This window comes from Xiphophorus hellerii, chromosome 2, assembly GCF_003331165.1.
Source record: "Xiphophorus hellerii strain 12219 chromosome 2, Xiphophorus_hellerii-4.1, whole genome shotgun sequence".
NCBI classification, from domain to species: Eukaryota; Metazoa; Chordata; class Actinopteri; order Cyprinodontiformes; family Poeciliidae; genus Xiphophorus; species Xiphophorus hellerii.
The window spans coordinates 13,643,911-13,664,825 of record NC_045673.1 but is presented as its reverse complement, the minus strand read 5'-3'; the positions used below and the strand labels follow the sequence as shown (position 1 = coordinate 13,664,825).

Genomic DNA, 20,915 nt, shown 5'->3' with positions numbered 1-20,915 from the left:
GCAGCTCTCAAAACTAATCTAATTACTGGAGACAACCTATGTGTAATTTAAGCTCGAATCCAGCCGTTCTCTGAAGGCCTTTGAGGTTTATTACAGAACAATAAAAACCAAACGGCATCATCTAAACCAAGGAACATCGCAAAAAGGTCAGGAAAATGTTGTGAAGACGTTCAAAGTGTACCAAAGTCTGAATGAGGATTGTTCTGAGAATGGAAAAACTTACTGAATCTTGGTCGTTAATTTAAACTGTCATAGTTCTGGTAAGAAGAGTCGTAATGAGCGAAACACCCAAGAGTCCGAAGGAGCAGCAGAGATTCATGTCAAAATGTGGGGCGTAATTGCAAAGGGAAGAAAAAAGGATAATTTTTTACAAACAAAAACGTGAAAAGTGTGATGTGCATTTTTACTCAGCCTTAACTTTGATTATGTCACTCAATGACAGTGACTCTAAACACACAAGCATATGCAAAGAACTGGTTTTGATTAAACCATTTATGTCTGCGATTGTATTTTAGATGCTTGTTTTAGTTTTACTACAATTTCTTTTCTTTTGAAACTCAATATAAAATTTATTTTACAATTTTTTTTATCATTTTAATCGTAATAAACCAAATTGCTCATGTATGAAAAGGCTCTTTAAATTGTAATGAATAAAATAACGTATCCTCAACTTGTGAGAATATTTGACTACAACTACATCAGACTTGTGTTAACGTGCATTTTTTTTATGAATGTTTTCCACTACGTCTGTAGGTGTTGTTTGTGTTAAGAGAACTATAAACGACCCTCACTTTATTATGTCCAGCAGATTGTCCTCATCTCTGTGGAAACCTTTTTAAGAGACAGAGTGCAGTCCAGCTCTCGCCAAATGAACAGTATGAGTCAGAGGAAATAAACAAATCTGATTTTAGAGTAAGTCTCTTAAACACTGTGTACACTGCCTTTCCAATCTCCCCAGTAGGTTAAGACCTCTAAATTTATGGGTGCGGATCCAGATGAGCAGCACATTGAAGTTGAAGAGGAGGAATAGAGGAATATGTGACTAAAGGTTTTAGCTAAATTTTTCCACATTTTTGTTGGATTCGTTTTTAGTGTCATAACATTAAGATAACTTTCATCTAATAATTACACGCATCAACTGGCAACCATTAAGTTTTTAGAAAATTCTTCACAAAATGGTAAAAGTAGATGTAATTACAATACAACAGCTTACCAGGTGATGTTGTGCACAGCTATGTTCCACTTTAATTCGTAAACTAGATAAAGTGTTGCGTGTCCGTGAGGGAAATTTAAATACTTCACATTTAATTTCCATTAATTTACTGCCATCTAGCGGCTGATGTGAAAATAACACTTACCAAAGAGTGCGGAAAGGAAAAATATTATATTTACAAAAATATAAATAATAAAATGAGACAGAGAATGAAACACTGAATGACTGTGCAAAGTTACATTTAAAAATAATTCAGAAGAATTCATTAAGATTTTGATATACACATTAAAATCTCCATAAAAGACTCCATAAGTATTGTTAAATAATAATTCCGTTTACATTTTTGCTTCTAAATGCAGCTTCATATATAGAATGAGATAATTGGAAGTGACAAAGTTAAATAAGATGATGCTTAGTCATTGTAAAATGTTATATTATTAAATCTGGAAGGCAAAATGAACTAGATGTTCTACTATATATGGTGGAAACGCCTGTTGCACTTATTTTATTTCAGTTCTGTGTGCTGGTATTTGAAAAACAAAAATGGTTCAGAAATTAATGGCATCTGTTTTGTATAAATGTTCATACAAAACATTTTTAAAGGAACATTTGAAAGCAAAACAAATTTTGTTTTTAAATGTTCCTGCGGAACAAAACAAATTTGTTGCACATGTGTCTTTGAAATAAAGAACTGATCTTAGACCATTAAAACACTGCAAAACATAAAAATGAGTAAGAATTTCCTGTGTGTGTCAATGTGCTCAATGTGTTAATGCTGCAATCGGCTGATTATGTCAATTCCAAAAGCATTTCAAAACTTTATCAGGCCTTCACTTCAATAAACAAAATTCCAGGATTTCTGCTGTAAAAAGAAATGCAAAAGTGGGATTTTGTCTGGTTAAAGGTTTTTTATTTGTTTTTTGTTTAATGTTTTTGGTTGTTGTTGTTGTTGTTCTCAAGACCCTTAATTGTTTATGTATTAAGTTTGTTGCAAAAGTGGATTATATTTGGCTTGGAGTTTGACCACTTCCTCTTGTCAATGTTTACTAACATTGACAAGAGGAATGTTGAAGAAACTTTTTCTTCAGCAATAAAGTAAACAGGAAATGCTCTAAACAACAAGACAAAGTTGTCAGATTTGTGTGAATTACTTTAGAACCAAAAGTAAAATCTAGTTTACAATCTAATAGAAGTTTATCCATGCCCTTATCATCAAAGCATTAAAGTCCTTATTAATGGACATTAATCAATTCAGTTGATTGACAGTTGGACAATCAACTGAATCGATTGTCCAATAGTTAACCTTTTACAGTGAACCTCTTTGACTTTATTTGCTATGCAAATTTCTCTCCATTTAACCAAATCCGCCCCAGTTAACTTCTCTGAATATAGAAATATCTCCCATAAGGTAAAGTAATCCTCTGTAGACACGTTCTAATAAATTTTTTTGAAACATGTCTTTTGAGTGCCATCCACCCTATATAGTGTATTAGATATATTATAGAGATATTATATATTTTCCAGGGACACAGTGCCATTTCATATCACAATGAAGAAACTATGTTACCTTCAGTTCTTATAAAGGTGCAGTGTATAATATGTATCAAACATAACTTAAAAGAAATTTGACTTTATAATTTGAAGCCTGGAAATTGGCCTATGACTCCTTAAGAAGATCCCCTTTTTCCAACACTCAACCTTCAGCACAACATCACAACAACATTTCTCCATTATGCCATTTACAACCATTCCTAGGAGTGTTGGACTGATATGTAGTTCACATGATATGCTCAGCAGATGAGCAGTACTACCAAGTGTTTGCTGATTGCTGCTGTCGCTAGTCTGGAGGAGCAGAGTGGGTTAGGCATGGGAGATGGAGGCTCTGTGTGATGGAAGCTCAGCTGGAGACTGCAGCTTTATTTTTGATGAGGGAAGTTTGAAAAGTCGATTTTGCAAAACAACCTCCCTTTAAACAAGTACTATCGTCTTTGCCTTCCAGTCCTTTTAATAAAGTGACTTATTTTTATGCAGAATGTTCCCATTGCTCCATGTGTAGTTCAAGAAAAGTTGCGCTTTAAGCAGTTTTCTAAGCTTAATGAAGCCTGGATAATTTAATAGCATATAATCATATTTTAATATAAAAGAAATTTGAGTCCACCCACCAGATTAAAAATATGATTGGGGAACTCCTCCCATACCCTATCCACCCATCTTTTCTCCTTTTGCACGTCATACGTAACAGGCTAAGCCCCGCCCTCGGCCTGTCTCTCACGCACCAGTTACGTCTGACCGTAAAAAATAGAAACTTCCAAGATGGCCGAGTCCGTGGACTCCATGCATTTCGCTGCGAACAGCAAAACAAATTCCCCGAAACCCCTACTGGCCAAACGACCGCCCGAGAGCCGTCCGCAGTCTTCCAGCGACATTTTCCCACCCACCCCGAAGAAGGTCAGGGTGGAGGAGAAGGGCCTGAAGCACAGGAAACTGAACGGAGAGGTGTGCGCAGGGGAAAAACACAACGGGAAGCAGAGTTGTGGAAGCCCAGCGAAATGGAGTTTCGGCCCGGCCAAGGCGAGCCACTCCACCGCCTCCGCGATGCCGACTACCCCGGTCCGGAAAATCTTCAAAATCAGCAACTTCCTGGCCTCGCCTCCCAAAGTGAAAAAGGCGAAGGAGAAGCGACACAAGGAGAAGGAGAGGAGCAGCGAAGCCCCGCGGAGCTCCGCCGCCTCGGTGGAGAGAGTGAGCCCCGCTAGCTGCCATACAAAGACGGAGAACGGCGACGTGAAAACGCTGCAGAGAGGTAGGACAGCACGGCACGGCCAGGCTGCTTCCCACAACACCACAGTTTGCTGCTTTACACTAAAATGAACCCAGTTTATCCACAAATCCATCCGTTGAATGTTTTGTTGAGTTATTCGACATTTTGCCGCACATTAGGCCTCTGTTTTTATTAGGCCCATATGGTGTGTGCATACACGTGGAAATGTTTCTCCTTGAATTATTTGCCACAGTTGGGACACAACAATGTTTCAGTTCACCTTTTCTTCTCCGTAGATCACAGTGGGAAGGAGAAAGACAGGCAGAAGAAGAAGGAAAAGAACAAGGAGTGGAAAAAACACAAACTACCACCTGTGCATGACATTGTGAGAGAAAACGGAGAGGTGATGTCCCCTCAGAAAGGTAGGAATTTATTCAGAATTTGAAATAACTTTATTATCAGGCAGAGATAATGGTGTAATTGTACTCTTTAAATTGACTTAGGAATTTAAGTCAATTTAAAGCAGGTTTGGTTCTGGTTGTCCTGACATCTTATGCAAAATGATATTGGAAGTTAAGACAAACACATGACCTCAAGTGTAACAGCTGTATATCTTGAAGTCATAGTGGATCGAAAATCATAATTCACAATACTGTGCATTTGGTGTAAATGATTCTTGTTTTGATCACAGAGTCTAAAGAGGTGCTGAGCGTTGGTTCAGAGGAAGAGCTGCTGCTTAAGAAACTCAAGAAGAAGAAGAAAAAGAAGCACAAAGACAGCGAGTGGGTGAAGGAGCGGCACAGCCGGCCCAAAATGTACCACCGATCCTGCCAGACTGTGTGCTCAGGGGTGACTCTGGGTCTGCCGGAGTTCCTCGGCCGGATCAATGGGGACAGCAGCAGCAGTGGTCTGATCCACAGCACTACAATACCACAACACTTCCAGGATCCTGCTGCTGGTGCTTCTGCCACCATGTCCTCCATGGTCAGGGACAGGCTCAGCTACGGCTGCACAGCCACGGCGGGCCTTCCCGGGCTGGAGTTCAGCCATCTGATCCACATCGAGCAGCAGGCCAACGGAGGCGCCTCTGTGGTGCACGCCTACACCGAGGAGCTCTCCTGTCTGTCTCCAGCAGAGATGCAGCGCTTTGCAGAGGAGTTCGTGAGCCTGTCAGTTCAGCGAGGATGGAGCTCAGGCCGCGCGCTTTGTGATGGGAATCATCCACGGAGCGGCTTCCTACCTCCCAGACTTCCTGGACTACTTCTCCTACAAGTTTCCCAATGCCACAGTGAAGATGGAAGTGCTCGGAAAGAAGGACATCGAGACGACAACCATGGCTACCTTTCACTCTCAGGTGAGGATGGGTTTCTGAACTGCGTCAGATAAAGACCGGGATGTTTTGCTACTTCGAAGTCTCTTGGTAGTTTGTGAGCAGCTCAGTTGTCACATCCTGAAACGACACACCTCATAGTTTGTGTCCAGACTCGGTGGATCCTTTCAAGCTGCGCCGCAACATCTCCAGTCTTTTCTTGTGTGTTCAAAGCGTGTCAGTTTTCAGGTAGTCTTGTAAGGCTGAAAGCTCTGATGTTGTGTGGTTTGAAAAAGTCATGAAAGAGACGGCCCATATCTGGATGACTGTGTTAATGTAGAAATGTTTGTGGTAACTTTTCTGTTTGTCCATAAAAAGCTGTGAGTTTTCCGTTTATTTATCACTGTGACTATTAAGTTACTGTCAGATAGTTTGTGTCTTGCTATTGAAAGCTTGTTGGAGGTTTAACTGTGAGAAAATGAAGGCGATTTTGTAGAACATCAAGTCCTGTCAGGTCTTTAAGGTGTGTGCGTCACATTTTGTGTGGTCATGTTTTTAATAATGCACGTATCATGGAGTCAAGGGTATGGAGTTCAGTGTTCTGCTGCATCTTGCTGGGGATTCGTCAGCTTTGGTATTACACCAGTATTTTGTTGTGTATTTACCAATCAACTGATCATCTGGGAAGGAAATGTCAGTGCTGCTTGTCTACAGACAAGAGGTCAGATACTTACCTGAATTCAGCTGAAAGACAAGTAAACAGTTTCAGTTTCAAGCATTCAGCATGCCGAGTTGGATGAGTCTTCTTCAGCGCAGACAGAGGATCTTCATCGTGTCGCATAAGATTAATAAATGTTATTATACAGTTGTGACAGGCTAAGCAATGACTCAATTAATTGTATGATGAATTAAAACGAGCCTGTTACTTTCTATTTTGACAACAGTCGGTAAAGAGATGCTCCCATTTCACTTTGAAAAATGCTGCAAACATTTAACAACCTGTATGAAGTACTTAGTTTTTCCTTTTTTTATTTTTTGTTTTACAAAAGTCCTATCTGGCACATTTGCCTTTTTTCCTTGCCTCAGTTAAATGGTTATATTTTTAAATGCAATTTTAGGTTACGGAGACTTCATAATCTGTTTTAATTATTATTGTTTTGTTTATTTATTTTGGATATTTTAAATGTTTTCCAGTTGCAGTGTTAAATGTTCTTTGATTTTTGAGAGGATGCACTTACATTAATGTGCCATTAATAATATCATACCAGCTGAAAGTGGTCCCAAAATGACAATATTATTGTTTGTCGGAATAATGTTCAGGACAATTTATCATCCAGATAAATTAGTTAATATGACAGGAATAATGCTGCAGTATTGTTGCAGTTATATAAATGCTGTAGCCACGTAAAACACTCCAGTGTGTTAGTTAGGCTTAGCTGGTGATTGCTGTGGCTAACCAGTGTTAAATATATGAAGAGGCAAAGCATCGTTTATATAAGATTGTTCCCCTACGTCGCTGAAATGTAAGGCAGATATACAGTAGTTTAATACTGAGGTGTTAAATAATCATTAGGAGAAAAATATTTTGTTCATCAGCTCAGTTTGACATCAGAAATCTGGAATTTAATTCTTGATTTTTTGTGTCACTATTAAAAACTTTTGTTTGTGTTGAAGTTGTCAAAGATTAAAATGTAAAATCTTCTGAAGATTCAGTGGGATGGATGCTCTGCAGTGATTGGTGGCTCTATTTGGGGCGTGCTCTATGATTGGTTGTTGGGTGGGTTGGGTTGTTTTTGTGCTGCGATTTACTGGGTGTTTTCTTTAGCTGTCAGCTGGAGAAGGACTTTATCTCTTCAATGGAGAGTAAATCTTTCACCAGTCAGAGAAAACATGCAGGCTGATCTGTGATTATTATGTTTTTAACCGCTGACATTTTCAATGAGCAATAATGGAATTTGAACCACCAAAATCCCAACTAACTGCCTGGATTAAGAGATGCACAGAGAGATTTTGTCTATACCTATTTTATCTGACTCTGATTTCTCTTTAAGTTTAAAATAAGTGAGAACCTACAAAATATTTTATAAAATGTAACTTTAACCATCTTTCCCCCAAATTATTCACGACGCTACAGACATATATCAAATGATAATAGTATAATGGACAATAAGTGTCAATTTTACAAAATAGAAAATAATTTTTTGTACATATTGTTGGAAAAAAGAAGCATTTCTTAAACTTGTTTGCACTCTTCTGAATAATCAGTGCAAAAATCGTCAATCTTATGTGTTTCCTCCTGGTATTTTTAGGATTTAAACTTAGTCATGAGCTCCAAGCTTTGCGGTAGGAAGTCTTCACTGATTCTGTATCTCTATTAGGACTGGACCACTCCAAAACATTAATATTACATCCAGTCAGAAGAAACATGTTGGTAAAATCAAAATATTACTTTAAATCTAAACCTGCTAGGTGTATGAATAATTTTAGAGCTGTTTTACTGAAAAATTAAACAATTTACTCCTACAGTTGACCAGGTGACTGTCAAAGACAGTGATCAGTGATCAGTGCTGTTTCTCTATGCACCGGTCACATCACTGTAAATCTAGTATGTTTTAAAATCCTCTAGGGTTTGGGGAATAAATATTTGTATAAATAAATCCACCTAACGGATGAAACATAACTCCTTTCCCTATTATTTGCACACAATACCAGATCTTTAAATTTAATGTGAAGATAAGCAACTATACAGGATCTTTAAAGTGACTGTGTTGCTATTAAAATAGTTTTTAATTAAAATATCAATGTTATTCCAGCAGCATGGTAACATGGGACGTTTTTTGAACTGCCTTTCACAGATTATATTATTGATTAGCGCAATTATCAGTCTGTGCATGTTTTCTATGTAGAGGAAAGCTGCCAACATTTCCTAATCCAGCGTTTTCTGATAAAATTAAATTGTTACTTTATTGAACAAAGTATCTGTGCTGTAATATCTTTTGTCTTCCTGCTACTTAGAGAGTGAGAATTTAATAAGTAATTTCCTGAATGAACAGACACTTACTTCCCTGTTCTTCCTTGGACTTAATTTGAAGATATCTCACTAATTCAGAACATGTTTAACTTTGACTCCTCTTTCTTCAGTGACTTCCACACTGAAGACTGTTGCCTGCATGGACTGCTAGACCTTACATATGACTTTCATTGGTTGGGACAGAAAAAATCACAGCTTCTGACTGACCAATCTTTAATCTAGAGCAATCAAAACTGGCTGCTTTTTGAAGTACTAACAGGATTTTAACATATTTTGCAGAGTTACTTACTTTATTCATAATTTAGAACCATTTTTTGTCTAAATTTAACATTTAGCTGGCTGCTCTTTAATGTTATCTGGTTTGTCTGTTTAACCTGTCACCATGTTGTTAGATTTATTGGACAATAGAGGCATGCAGGTTTAGATTAAATGTTGGCAGCGCCCCCTACTGGCTCACCAGTGCTAACAGGTCCCTTGATAAGGGTTTATAATGAGCTGCAGCAGGAGGATTTACAACTTTCAGGTTAACACTACAACAACAGTCTTGAATATGGTCTCCCTTTGGTTGGGTAAACTCAGATTTTGGGTTGGTACGCCCTGGTTCTGGTCTTGACTCAGGTTGGGTGGTCTTGACTAAACAACCACTAATTATATGTGGACCCTGTAGCATTTCAAGGTAGAGGATTCTCACTTCTGACAATGTTAGAGGATGATAAAGGCCATAGAGGGAGTTCACATTATGACGGATGAGAACGAGAGGAGCAAACCTACCTGGTGCGCAGATCGCCTCGCTGGGTGACAAATGGTGCTGAGCCACTAAAAATGGAAGCTCGAGTTTGTCACATGCTTTGAGTTTAAGCCTCGTTTCAACACGCTTCAGCAGTTAAACAAACGGATTTAGGTCACAGAAAGATTTTATGCATCTATGCCAAATTCTCTTAGCTGTGAGAAAAAAATATTTCAAGACACTGAAAATATCTGCACAATATTTCAAACTGCAATTATGATGACGGTACAGTGTTTGGAATATACAACTTCGATGGAGCTAAGCTGTGATATGTTAGGAGCTTTGCTTAATGTTTAACAACAGTAACTCTGTAATGTCATGTTTTCCTGCAGGGGTGAAGTCCCACTTCACTTTCAGTCCTCTCAGTATATGCAGTCAATGTGTTGAGATTTCACAATATATCCATTTGTTTTTTATTGACTAATTTCACTTGATGATGCAGACTGCAGATGTACAGTTTTGCAGATTAGCATATAGTGAAGCAGCAGCTCTAAAAGCCTCTTTAGTTAAGTGACTGAATTAATTCATGGCAGCTCTCAGACTCACTCATTGTATCCGTTTCTACTGCATGCACGCAGTAGTTATGGGCTCAGGATTGCACTGCTTGACTTAATAGTCAAGGTGTGCTGCAGAGGCAGGGGGTCTTTAACGCTCACCGCTTCGGAGCTTTACAGTCGACATGTGACGATTGAGTGTGTTTGACTGCTTTATTCAGGCTGTTTCTGTTCATTGGTTAACATGAAAGTAACAAGAAGGTAAGAACAAAGCATTTCCAGAACCAAAATTAGTGTAGTACTTCCTTCTCTCACGTTGTATGATTTTTATTTTTGGTGCTTCATATTATGTCACTGAATGCCAGATTTGTTCAGGTTTTTTTTTATCTTTTCAGGCTGCAGCAGGTTCACTCTCTCATTGCAAAGAGCGTTTTGGCACTTTTTGTTGTGTTTATTGCTATGCTTTGCTTTATAATTGACCTCAGGGTAGAAATCATTTAGCTGTTGCTCAACACTGGCTGGGTCTCTCATTCAACATGCATTGCCACTTTATTTTTGTATTATATTTCTGCTTTCCAGTGTTAATGTTCTCTAAAGCAGATTAACCGCATTGAAACAATAACCTAGTGTGACATAATACTGTTCAGGTTCTTGTTTTTGCTTGGCTGTATTTGGGCGAGACGGCGAAAGTGAAACAATGGAAGAGATCGTCAGTTGAGTTTAACTTTTAAACTTCAGATCAAGACTGAAAGTAAAGTGAAACACCACAGATTAGACTCAATCCAGCTAATATTTGACTATAAATTAGTTTTCCTTCAGTGCAGACATGCTTCACAATTAAATTAAGTATTAAGTTTGACAGCTGGTTGTTGTCAAACTTAATACTGCTGAGAAAAAAAATACATTTTTTGTGCTTTAGGAAAATTAAAAGGAAAGTATTCTCTTTAAAAACAGCAAATTAATGGCATTGTTATTGTCGTTATTAGTGCAAAGCCCATAAAACATATGGTGAGCCAGCAGCCATGTAGATAAAAACAAAAGATTAAAGGAGCAGTATTATGTATTTTCCAGCCATGTTGATGCCATTTTATAGCACACTCAAGAAACTAGGTGTTATTCTGAGAGGTGTGGTAAACGAACTGTCAATCTTGGCTGTACAGCAACAAAGTTGATTGTCTGGTGCAACACAGCAGATTAAAAAAATGGCAGCCATCAGTCCTGCTGCTACATCCAGCAGTTCACCGCCATACTGATTAAACCCCGCCTTCTCAATTTACATCGGCCAATCACCTCAGCCTTCCAGAGTGGGAGAAAAAGGGGAAAAAAGTTAACTTTCCCATACACGGAGTAAACACTAGTATTTTATCAGTAATAAAATATAAGGCTGATATTTTACATATGCAAATGCACAATTTGTAAAACATTTTATTCTTTTAACTACTTTAAACTGCAGCCCATCAAACTCCAGTTGGGTTTGAGGTGGGAATCCATTTTAGCAGGGTCCCAAGATGTCTGCCATAAAAAACACCCCCACAAGATAACAAACATTTCAACCACACACACAAAACGTTCATTTACACATGGTAGAACTAAGGTTAGAGAAAAACTCATTGCTTCTTAACACTGGGTTGTCTTCAGTTGTACGACTCCTTGAAATTGAGCCTGTCTCTTTAAGAAGCTCCTGCCGCTATCAGCACATCATCACAACATTTAATCCGTTTACAGCCTCCATTTACAACAGGAATTTCACAGAGTAGTGGTTCCTATGATGAGCTTAGCAGACTCTATTCCACCAGGTGTTTGGTGATAGCTGCTGCCGCTAGTCTGTAGGAGTTAGCGGGCTTGGTGAGCTTGGCTTGGTGACTGCAGCTTAAAAGAGGAGATATGTGGAAAAAGTGGCATTTGTGAGAGCAAACGTTTAGTCGCCCAGAGCAGGTTGCCACGGGAGATTAAAGGATTTCTCAAACAAGCCTGAAAGAGTCACAGCAACACTTCAGGTATGTTTTTGATGAGGGAATAACATCAGAACATGATGTAAATTGCAAAAAAAAGTCAGTTTTACATAATACCCCACCTTTTAAGTAGCAAACTGGTGGACAAGATGTGCTTTAGTAGAAGTTCCTTGGATTCAGATGTGGAACACGTTATTGGAAACAGAAACAGGTCCATTTAAAAGGTTTATCTTTAAATAACCAGAAGCACAAGTTTGTGGTTCTGATGATACTTTTGCCATAAAAACAAAAAAAATGTCATCACAAATATGAGGCAAGCAGTTAGCAGGGTAGGTACAGAAGACTTTACTGTATCTATTATGCTTCTTCTTATTATTATTAATAGTCTTGTAGTTAAATACTTTAAAACTAAAAATACAACAGTAATAAATCTGATCATGTTTATCAGAAACGGGTCTGGTTCACGTTAGCCAGCAGAGCCGCCTGCTGTCTCCACTTCTCACCGTGACGCGGCTGCATTTACATTCAGATCAGGTAGCTGCAATCTTTTCAATTACGATGTAATTTACTGTTCACTTAAAACCAGATCAGACGGTGCGACGTGTTAATGTCAGGTCTGAACAGGCCAGCGTCAACTTAAACGCACATCACCGAAGCAACCGCCTTCTCCTGACGTCACGCCGCGCCACAAGAGCAGCGGCTTCCCTCCCGGATGTTTTCTCTTCCAAGATAAAAACGCGATCAATAAAAGAGCGGCATCCGAACCTCCGGGGTGTTTTCCTTAGAGAAAACATTCTGCTCCGCTTTTATGATAATTTCTGCAGCAACAGCGGGAAAAAAGCACAGCTGTGAGTTCGGAGGCAGTGCTCTGCATCTGTCCCGTCTGTTCTGGTTCTGGACGAGCTCTGCACCGAACGCCTTGAGCCAAGCCGTTTGCTCCTGCTCATGTGTTAGTGAACACGGCCGAACCGGACCAGAGCGGGCCAGGATGTGTGGCTGCATGCAACAAGTTGGACTCACTAACGTGAAGATATTAGAAGTTTGAAATATAATTTTATGATTTTTAGTCAACGATGGTTCACTGACACCAATACTTTCACTCAGATGTTGAACTTAATGTTCGCTATAGAGCCATTTCACTTTTCATATATCTAAATAATTGTTGACAGAGCTATTTTTAAATATTTGGATTGTATTTTTTGAATCCAATAAGTTTATATATTAACATTTAACAATATTTAAACATTTTCGATCATTTATCATTCAATTTCCTAACTTTTGTCTCCACATATCCATACTTGTGCTGTTTTGTTTGTGCCTTTCTCTAAAAGGTTGAAGAAAGTAAAATTAGTGTATTAATTACTGCTGTGGAAAAATTTAAGAGAACACATAAAATGATCAGTTTATCTGATTTTACTTTTTATCTTTATATGTTTGAGTAAAATGAACGTTGTTCTTTTATTCTATGAACTACTGACATGTCTCTGAAATGCCAAGAAAAGATTTAGTATTTATTAGCAAAAAATTAAAAATAGTCAAAATAACGAAAAAGATGCAGTGCATTGAGAACTCGAACAATGCAAAGAAAACAAATTCATATTAATTTAGAAACAACAATACTACTGTTTTAACCCAGGACGAGTTCAGAAATCAATATTTGGTGGAATAACCATGAGATTTCCTCTTAATGTTTTCCAGAGTTTTATTTTACACTGGATTGCAGGATGATATAGACTTAAATATAATATTGTTATAATAAAACCGATGATAAAAACTATTTATTAAATCTGTTTTAAGTAACTCACTGTGTGTCACAGCAGCACAGCACACATCTCCAGAAAACATTCACCTTTGTAATGAGCTCCTTTAGGACACCAGTCACATGAAGGAGTGTGATTTGTATCAATAAACTGCTTTGTATTTGATCATATTTTCAAATTTATTAATATTTATTGATGCTCTCAATGAACAAAATAGTAAAACTAACAAAACAGACAGTTTTGAGGTTTTTTAAAACATCACTAATTAGAATTTATCATTACAACAATAGAGGATACATATAAATATAAGCTGTAACGATGATGGTTGCTGTCAGCCTTGAGCTTGGCCTGTGGATCTAAATGCTTTGTTCTTGTGTGACTTAATTAGAGTTGTAGATTTGAAACTGTCTGAATGATTTTCTATTCCTCCATCACATTTCTCTGAGTCCCAGCAGCTTGGCTTTTATTTGCTTTGCTCCTGACATTTCCGTTTCTCAATAAGCGCTGAAGGTTGAGGTTTTCTGAGTGCGCAGTGAAGAGCAAACAGTGAAACGGCCATCTGCCGTGTTTCTCTAGCTGTGGAAATGTGCCGTGATGTGAGCTGGGGGCTGATTTGTGTCCCCTCCTCCAGGTGAAGAGGACGTATTCCCGGGGAACGTATCGTGCCGGCGCCATGCGGCAGGTCAGTCTGGTCGGAGCCGTGGACGAAGAGGTCGGCGACTACTTCCCAGAGTTCCTCAGCATGCTGGAGGAGTCTCCTTTCCTGGTGGTCAGTGCTCTCCTATAGCTGCAAAATGTCCGCACCAGCGGCGTGTCAACATCTGTTCGACCTTCCTCTGTGTGTGTGTGTGTTCTTGAGTTACGTAAACTGAAGTTTCCCGCCCTGTGTTTGTGCAGCGAACTCTGCCGTGGGGAAGCTTCTCCAGTCTGCGGCTGCAGAGCCCGACCGAGAGCGACGACGGCCCCATCATGTGGGTCCGACCCGGGGAACAGATGATCCCCATGGCGGACATGCCGAAATCCCCCTTCAAAAGGAAAAGGTGAATTTCTATTCCTTCACCACATTCTCATGTCAGACATGCTGCACTGTAAAAAGCAGAAATGTCACATGATTTAGACGAGTGTGATGTTTACTTGCTTTAGGCCGTTTTGGATGTAGCTACATCTGGTTCTATATGACTGGATGTGAAATTAAAGCCATTCAACATTCAAGCATCCTAGCTAGAAACTGACATACATCATCATTTATTATATTTAATAACTATTTAATTAATTTAGTTACTTTTGAATAATACAAATCTTGTACTTCTGGGATGCCAGAACATTATGTAACAGTTATGTAACAAATTTATGAACTGGAGAGTTTTCATGGGCCTATGAGTATAAACTATGAGTATTCTTAGTTTCTCAAAACTAAAATCTCAAAAAGTTTTATTCAGAATGCTTTTTCCTGCCTAACAGTAAACTAAACATGAAATATTTTAATTAAACAGGTAAGAGTCGGATTTTTTTGTAGAAAGCAAATGTGTAAATCATTGTAGATCCAAAACTTTAAAAGGGTTTTGCATGTTTTCCTTGCTGAAAGAAAGTCACCCATTTCACTAATTTAATTTATGGCCGATTAAAGAATATGATTTAGTCTATTCTCAGAAATAAAAACATGATTTATGTCCTTCTTTATTTGAAAACACTTCCTGAATTTAACAGAATTTTAACAATGTAATTAAAAGCAGATCTGGGGTTCACTAAAGTTTCTTTAGTGTGTAAGTCAATGGATAGAGGTGTTTCTATCTACTATGAAATGAAAAAGAAAGCATAAAATTTGGTTACTAAAAGATGACTATACTTTGTGTTGTTTCTAACATTTTTGTCAGAAGATTTTAATTTGTGGGTCACAAAACATCTCTATCTGCATCAGTCAGAAATTTGTATCATAATGGACCACAAATGGCCCCTGCGCCACACTTTGAACATCCTGGTATCCTTCTATCACAGTTAAACTAGAATTTACTGGAATTGGAAAAACTTGGATTATATTGCTTGATGAAAATGTGATTTATCAGAATTAATCAACTAGTTTTCAGAGGCATTCTAGTAAAGAAGTGAGAAAAATGCATCAATTTCCTTCCTGTTTTTAAGCATGCGCCACTTTGTTGGTCTATCATAAATAATCCCAGTAAATCACATTGAAGTCAGTTATTAGCGCCTGAAATAAAACAGAAAAAGCTCAGGAGGTGTGAATGCTTTTACGAAGAACAAAACCCCATTTAAATACCTTTTTACTGCACTTGCTGAGTTCGCCTCCTCTGTAAACCATGACGGCTGTGAACTGGATGTGTTGCAGGTCCACCAACGAGATCAAGAACCTGCAGTACCTGCCCAGAGCCAGCGAGCCCAGAGAGATGCTGTTCGAGGACCGGACCAGAGCCCACGCCGATCACATCGGTCAGGGCTTCGAGCGACAGACCACGGCCGCTGTCGGCGTGCTGAAGGCCGTCCGCTGCGGAGAGGAGTGAGTGCAGAGGATCCGTTTCGCTTCTCCAGATCCTCCCGCAGTGCATGCTGGGAGGTCTGAAGCTGCCCAGCCGGTGGTTTACTCAGGCTTGTTCTTTAAAAACCCGTTGTGTTGATTCACAGCAGCGACACTCCCGCCCGGATCACCAAAGACGTTGTGTGTTTCCACGCCGGAGATTTCCCAGACGTGGTCATGAGGCTGCAGCTGGACCTCCATGAGCCGCCGCTGTCGCAGGTGGGACGGGCGTTTCTTTCTTTAAGCTTTCCAGCAGCGTGCGATTCGTGTAAATTCTCGTTTCTTCTTCCTTTACTGCCCCACTAATTATTTCCATGCTGGCAGTAAATCTGGTTACTGTGTGTAATGTAAATTATATGCTAATCCGCTGACTATTAACTCAACTTGCCAACAAATGAGGAGCTGCCCAGATTGTTTTTAGTCTAAAAGTGTTTTTATTGCAGACAATAGACAAATTAATGGTGAAGTAAAATGCATATTTAACAACCGTGAAGCCAGTTTAGAGGAAACAAATTCTGATTTTAATTTACTCACTGTTCTTGTGGGCAGAAATTCTGTAATCTGTTGATGTTTAGAGTTTGAAACAGTCTGGAAATTATTTTGGAATTTCATATAATTGGAAAAGAATAAGAAAACTGAAAATGAAAAGTATTTCCCAACTTTTGTCCCAAATCCAAAAGAAAGAAGTATTTTTGCTTTTCTTCCTCCTTCCTTTCACTCATACATCCTTTCCTCATTTCTTTCCTATTTTCCTTCCCTCCTTCTGTACTTCTCCTCCTCGACATTCGTTCAGTCCTACCTTTTGTCACTCCTTTATTCATTTCTTTCTTGTATTTTTTTCCTTTCAGTTGTTCTTTTTGTGTTTATTCCTTTTTCCCTCTGTCCCCCCTTCTATCATTTCCACTCACACACTTTTGTGTGCTTCCTTTTGTTCTTATTTCCATCCTTTCGAACTTTATTCTTGTATTTCCTTTCTTTCTTTAATACGTCCTTCTATTCGCTTACTTTCTTTTGTACTTTAGTCCTTCTATCACTCCTTGTATCCTCCCTTTTTTTTCCCTTATCCTCTCCCACTGTGGAACAATCTACCAAAAATATGAAATTTGGGGTCTGGAAATGTTTTAACATAATTAATTTAGTCAATATTGGTAGAATTAATGTTTTTTGCCAAAATCAAAGTATCTAGTAAATAAACACCACCAGATAGTCAAAAGTTGCATTAACGTCAAAGTAGGAAGAAAATGTCTGAATTAAAGAGAAAGAAAAAGAACAACAAATTTGTTCTGTGGGGTTTTGTTTTGTTTCTAAAATAATTTTTTCAATTAGAGTAACTAGAGCTAGCTAAGCGCTGTGTCCTCTTGTCTCCGTGTCTCCAGTGCGTCCAGTGGATAGACGACGCCAAGCTGAACCAGCTGAGGAGGGAAGGGATCCGATACGCTCGCATCCAGCTCTACCACGACGACATCTACTTCATCCCCAGAGGAGTCGTCCACCAGTTCAAGACCGTCTCGGCCGTCTGCAGCCTGGCCTGGCACATCCGACTCAAACAGTACCACCAACAGGAGGAGAGGAAGGAGGAGGAAGAGGAGGAGAGGTTTTCACTAAGCGAAGCGCGGCATAGAATCAAACAGGAGGAAGACGCGGAGGAAGAGGGCAACAAGTGTGACTTTGCAGTACAGACGGTGAGGAAGGTGGAGGACGAGGACATTGAGGGACGAGAGGAGCCACCGTCTCAAACGCTGACGCAGCATTTCAAGGAAGAGGAAGATGGCCAAGAAGAGATGAAGGTGTTGCCAGGAACACAGTTTCTGCCTTCAGTCCAAAATGAATCAGAGGAGGTTGTCTTCAGTCCCATGCCGATGGAAATTAAAGTGGAAGAGCAAGAGGAGGACAGAAAAGGCGGTGCAGAGATGAATCAAAGACTGCCGGGCCAGGAGGACGCTGGACAGGACGCAGCGTCCCTTAAGTCCTCACAGCAGATCAAGAAGGAAAGTGATGTGGAGGAAGAGCGGCAGCCAAAGCCAGCGCTGCCAGAAAAGACTAAAGACGACACGACGAGCGCTTACAGCACACCGCAGATCAAAAAAGAGAAGGATAAAGGTAAAAGAGAGCGAGACGAAAGGGAGAGGACTAAAGAAAAGAAGGAAAAGGACAGGAGTAAGGACAAGGAGAAAAAAGACAGAGGAAAAGACAGAGAGAGGGAGAAGGTCAAGACTGAAGGAGGAAGAGACGGGGGCACCCTGATCCTGACGCAGATAAAGAAAAAGGAGGATGAAGAGCGGACGAAAGAGGGAAATCAAGGCTGCCCGACCGCGCCAGTCCACTCAGAGAGACGAGAAGTGGGCCAAAGAGGCCGACTCCAAAACACAAACCCACTTCAAGAGAGACAAGGAGCACGACAAGGACAGGGGAGCGCCTCCGTCCAGGCCGGACAGAGAGGACGGAGGCTCGCACAAACACAAGTCCACACATGGGAAGAAGGAGAAGAGTGGCCACAAGGAGGGCAAGGACACGAGCGCGTCAGGGAAACCAGGCAGGGAGGACGGAAAGACGCACAAACACACCCAGCTGCAGGTGAAGAAGGACGGCAAGAAGGAGAAAGACGGCGGCAGAGAGGAGATCAGGAAGAAGCCTGAACACAAACCAGCACGGACGCTCTTCACGTTCGATCTCTTTAAACCCATGGAGGCTCACCAGCCGCTTGCCCTCTCCTTATCCGACAGCAGACCCAAACCTCACACCGACCCCCGAGGGTCTTCCTCCAAGCTTGGGTCGGATGCTCGGACACTTGTTCCCTCTAAAGGACCAAAAGTAAAGGACTCCTTGCAGGGAAAACCTGCGACGTCAGCGGGGCTGCAGGACTCACTAAAGCAGCCTCTGAGGACACAAACGCCACAAACACAGAAAGACTTCTCGATATGAATGTCTCCATGTCTTCTGCTTTTATTGTACTACTTATGCCAAGGCCTTGTTAAAATATTTGACGGTTCACCCTTCCTTTAAAAGGCAACCATTCCACAAATTAGACGTTGTTGCTGTGACGCAGCGAGACGAGGATGCGCTCTGCGAGTATTTTAACAGCGCCAGAGAATGTAAGCTAAGGAGTTCACTTCACTCGTTGGTCAGCAGACGTACGGAGGCTTTAACACGATTCACTTTGATGACCCGTGTGTCGGTGCCTGTGCACTACTTAGCTTCGCTCATAAAGCTCCTATTTTAGGTACTCAAGCCAATCTGAAAACAATCATCTTCATAGTAAAGGTTTTGATAACCGTTTCACGTTTAGTCATGTCACAACCACAAACTTAGATGGATTTTATGGGGATTTCAAGAGAGAGAGCGACACAAAGTAACTGAGGTTACATGATTTACTATTTTGAAATCTGTTTTCTCCTTTGTCTGATACCCTGAAATAAAATCCTGTGCAACAAATGATCTCCAGAAGTTGACTAATTAGTAAATAAACCTGTAAAATATTAATCTCCCCTTAAATCAGGTCTTTTTAGAACCACGTTTCACTGCAGGTGCAGCTGTAAGCCCATTCAGAGTGGACATCGGTTTCACGCTGTCCGGTCAGATTTAGGGCTACACCAGGAGTCTGCAACTCTTACAACATAAAGAGGCATTTGGTGCTTAAGACAGCCAAATAAAAGTCATTTACTCTAAGAATTTCTTGTCATTTTTAAAGAACCAGAATTGTATTTACTGAATTTTATTTATATTCCAGTTTAATGACGAGGAAAACCAAACTAAAACTGGTACTTTATCGTCATTCTTTGTGGAAATTCAGTGCATAAATACGGCAAGAAACTGAAATAAAAATGGTTATAAACACTATTTGTTATTATATTTGCGTTTAAAAACATTAACTGGTTCCTTTTAAATTTTTAGCCAAAGTTCTTTAGAGCCATTAAGAAAGTCCAAAGAGCCACTAGCAGCTTTAGAGGCTCAGGTTGCAGACCCCCGGTCTACAGTCTTACCCTCATATTTAGCTCCAGCCATCTTAGAATCAACTCTAACCAGCTGCTGAGTCCCACACCATGATGGAGCCACCATCATGCTTCATAGAGGAGGTCATGGTCCAGATATGTTTCAAATGTGACTTTTTTTTTATTTTAAACTTCTTCAAAACTTTTTCTCCTATGTTTCTGCTGTGTTCATCGGTCTTCATCCTGCTGTGAAGAAGATGTATTTAAAATGAGGTTGTGTTACAAACTCCACTAATTAGGTAACTTCTGTCGGTAATTAGTTGTACTGGATTTTTATTTAGTGGTATCAGAGTGAATCGGTGCCGATTTCAAATGAATTATGTTTATTTGTTAAATATTTTGCGTCTCTATTAGCTGAGATCCCGATGAAAACATTGAAGCTTGTGGCTGTAGCGTGACACGGTGTGGAAACCATTTTAAATACTTTTGCCAGGCACTGAGCGACATCAACTGGGAGACGTCGGTAGGACCTCCACTGATCTGTAAATCATCTTACTGTTGCTTTGGTGGGCAGGATTTTTATTGTTTATAACACTCCAAAATCAGATTCTGTCAGTTGTTTTCAGACTGGACTGTTTGACACACACAGGGCTGTAAATTATACTGTAAGTACCAAAACTGTACAGTCTAGATGTTATTAGCACCGGTGTGAGGAAAATGTATACAGAAATTGCATATATTTTTTGTAAGACAGGTTTTATTTTCCATAGAGCTTATTTATATCATTTACTGTCTGTTTTTATTTCAAACTGATGTATGTGAAGATTTTGTTGTAAATACATTTTATTTCCTAAGATAATACTTGGTAGTGTGATTTATACTCTGATCAGAACCTCTCAATAAATGGTTCTAAATGTTGACTAAGTTACGAAGTGTCTCGGGTCTTTTCTAAGTTTTAATTTACTGATTAGATGCTTCAGGGTGAAGCATGGCAACGTGTGGAGTTGCTTTTAAACCCAAGTTAAATTGTCTCTCCATGTGAGTGAAACATGGAAACGTTTTGAGTTGAATCAGTTCTTACAGATTCAACACTTAAACTTCTCCACCTGAGGGAGCTCTCCACTCTGGCCCAGCCGCTGGGTTCATATT

General features: G+C 39.7%; 1 protein-coding gene across 1 annotated transcript; it reads left to right on the top strand.

The window, feature by feature from the left end:
- Positions 1 to 3,483: 3,483 nt before the first annotated feature.
- LOC116729297 (lysine-specific demethylase RSBN1L-like) lies at positions 3,484 to 20,694 on the top strand. The gene is given in 9 exon segments (XM_032577727.1): positions 3,484 to 4,016; positions 4,271 to 4,396; positions 4,666 to 5,144; positions 5,146 to 5,328; positions 13,939 to 14,076; positions 14,205 to 14,347; positions 15,652 to 15,819; positions 15,945 to 16,056; positions 17,214 to 20,694. Coding segments are annotated over 9 exon segments (3,099 nt in total). The 5' UTR covers positions 3,484 to 3,526; the 3' UTR covers positions 18,474 to 20,694.
- The last annotated feature ends 221 nt before the right edge of the window (positions 20,695 to 20,915 follow it).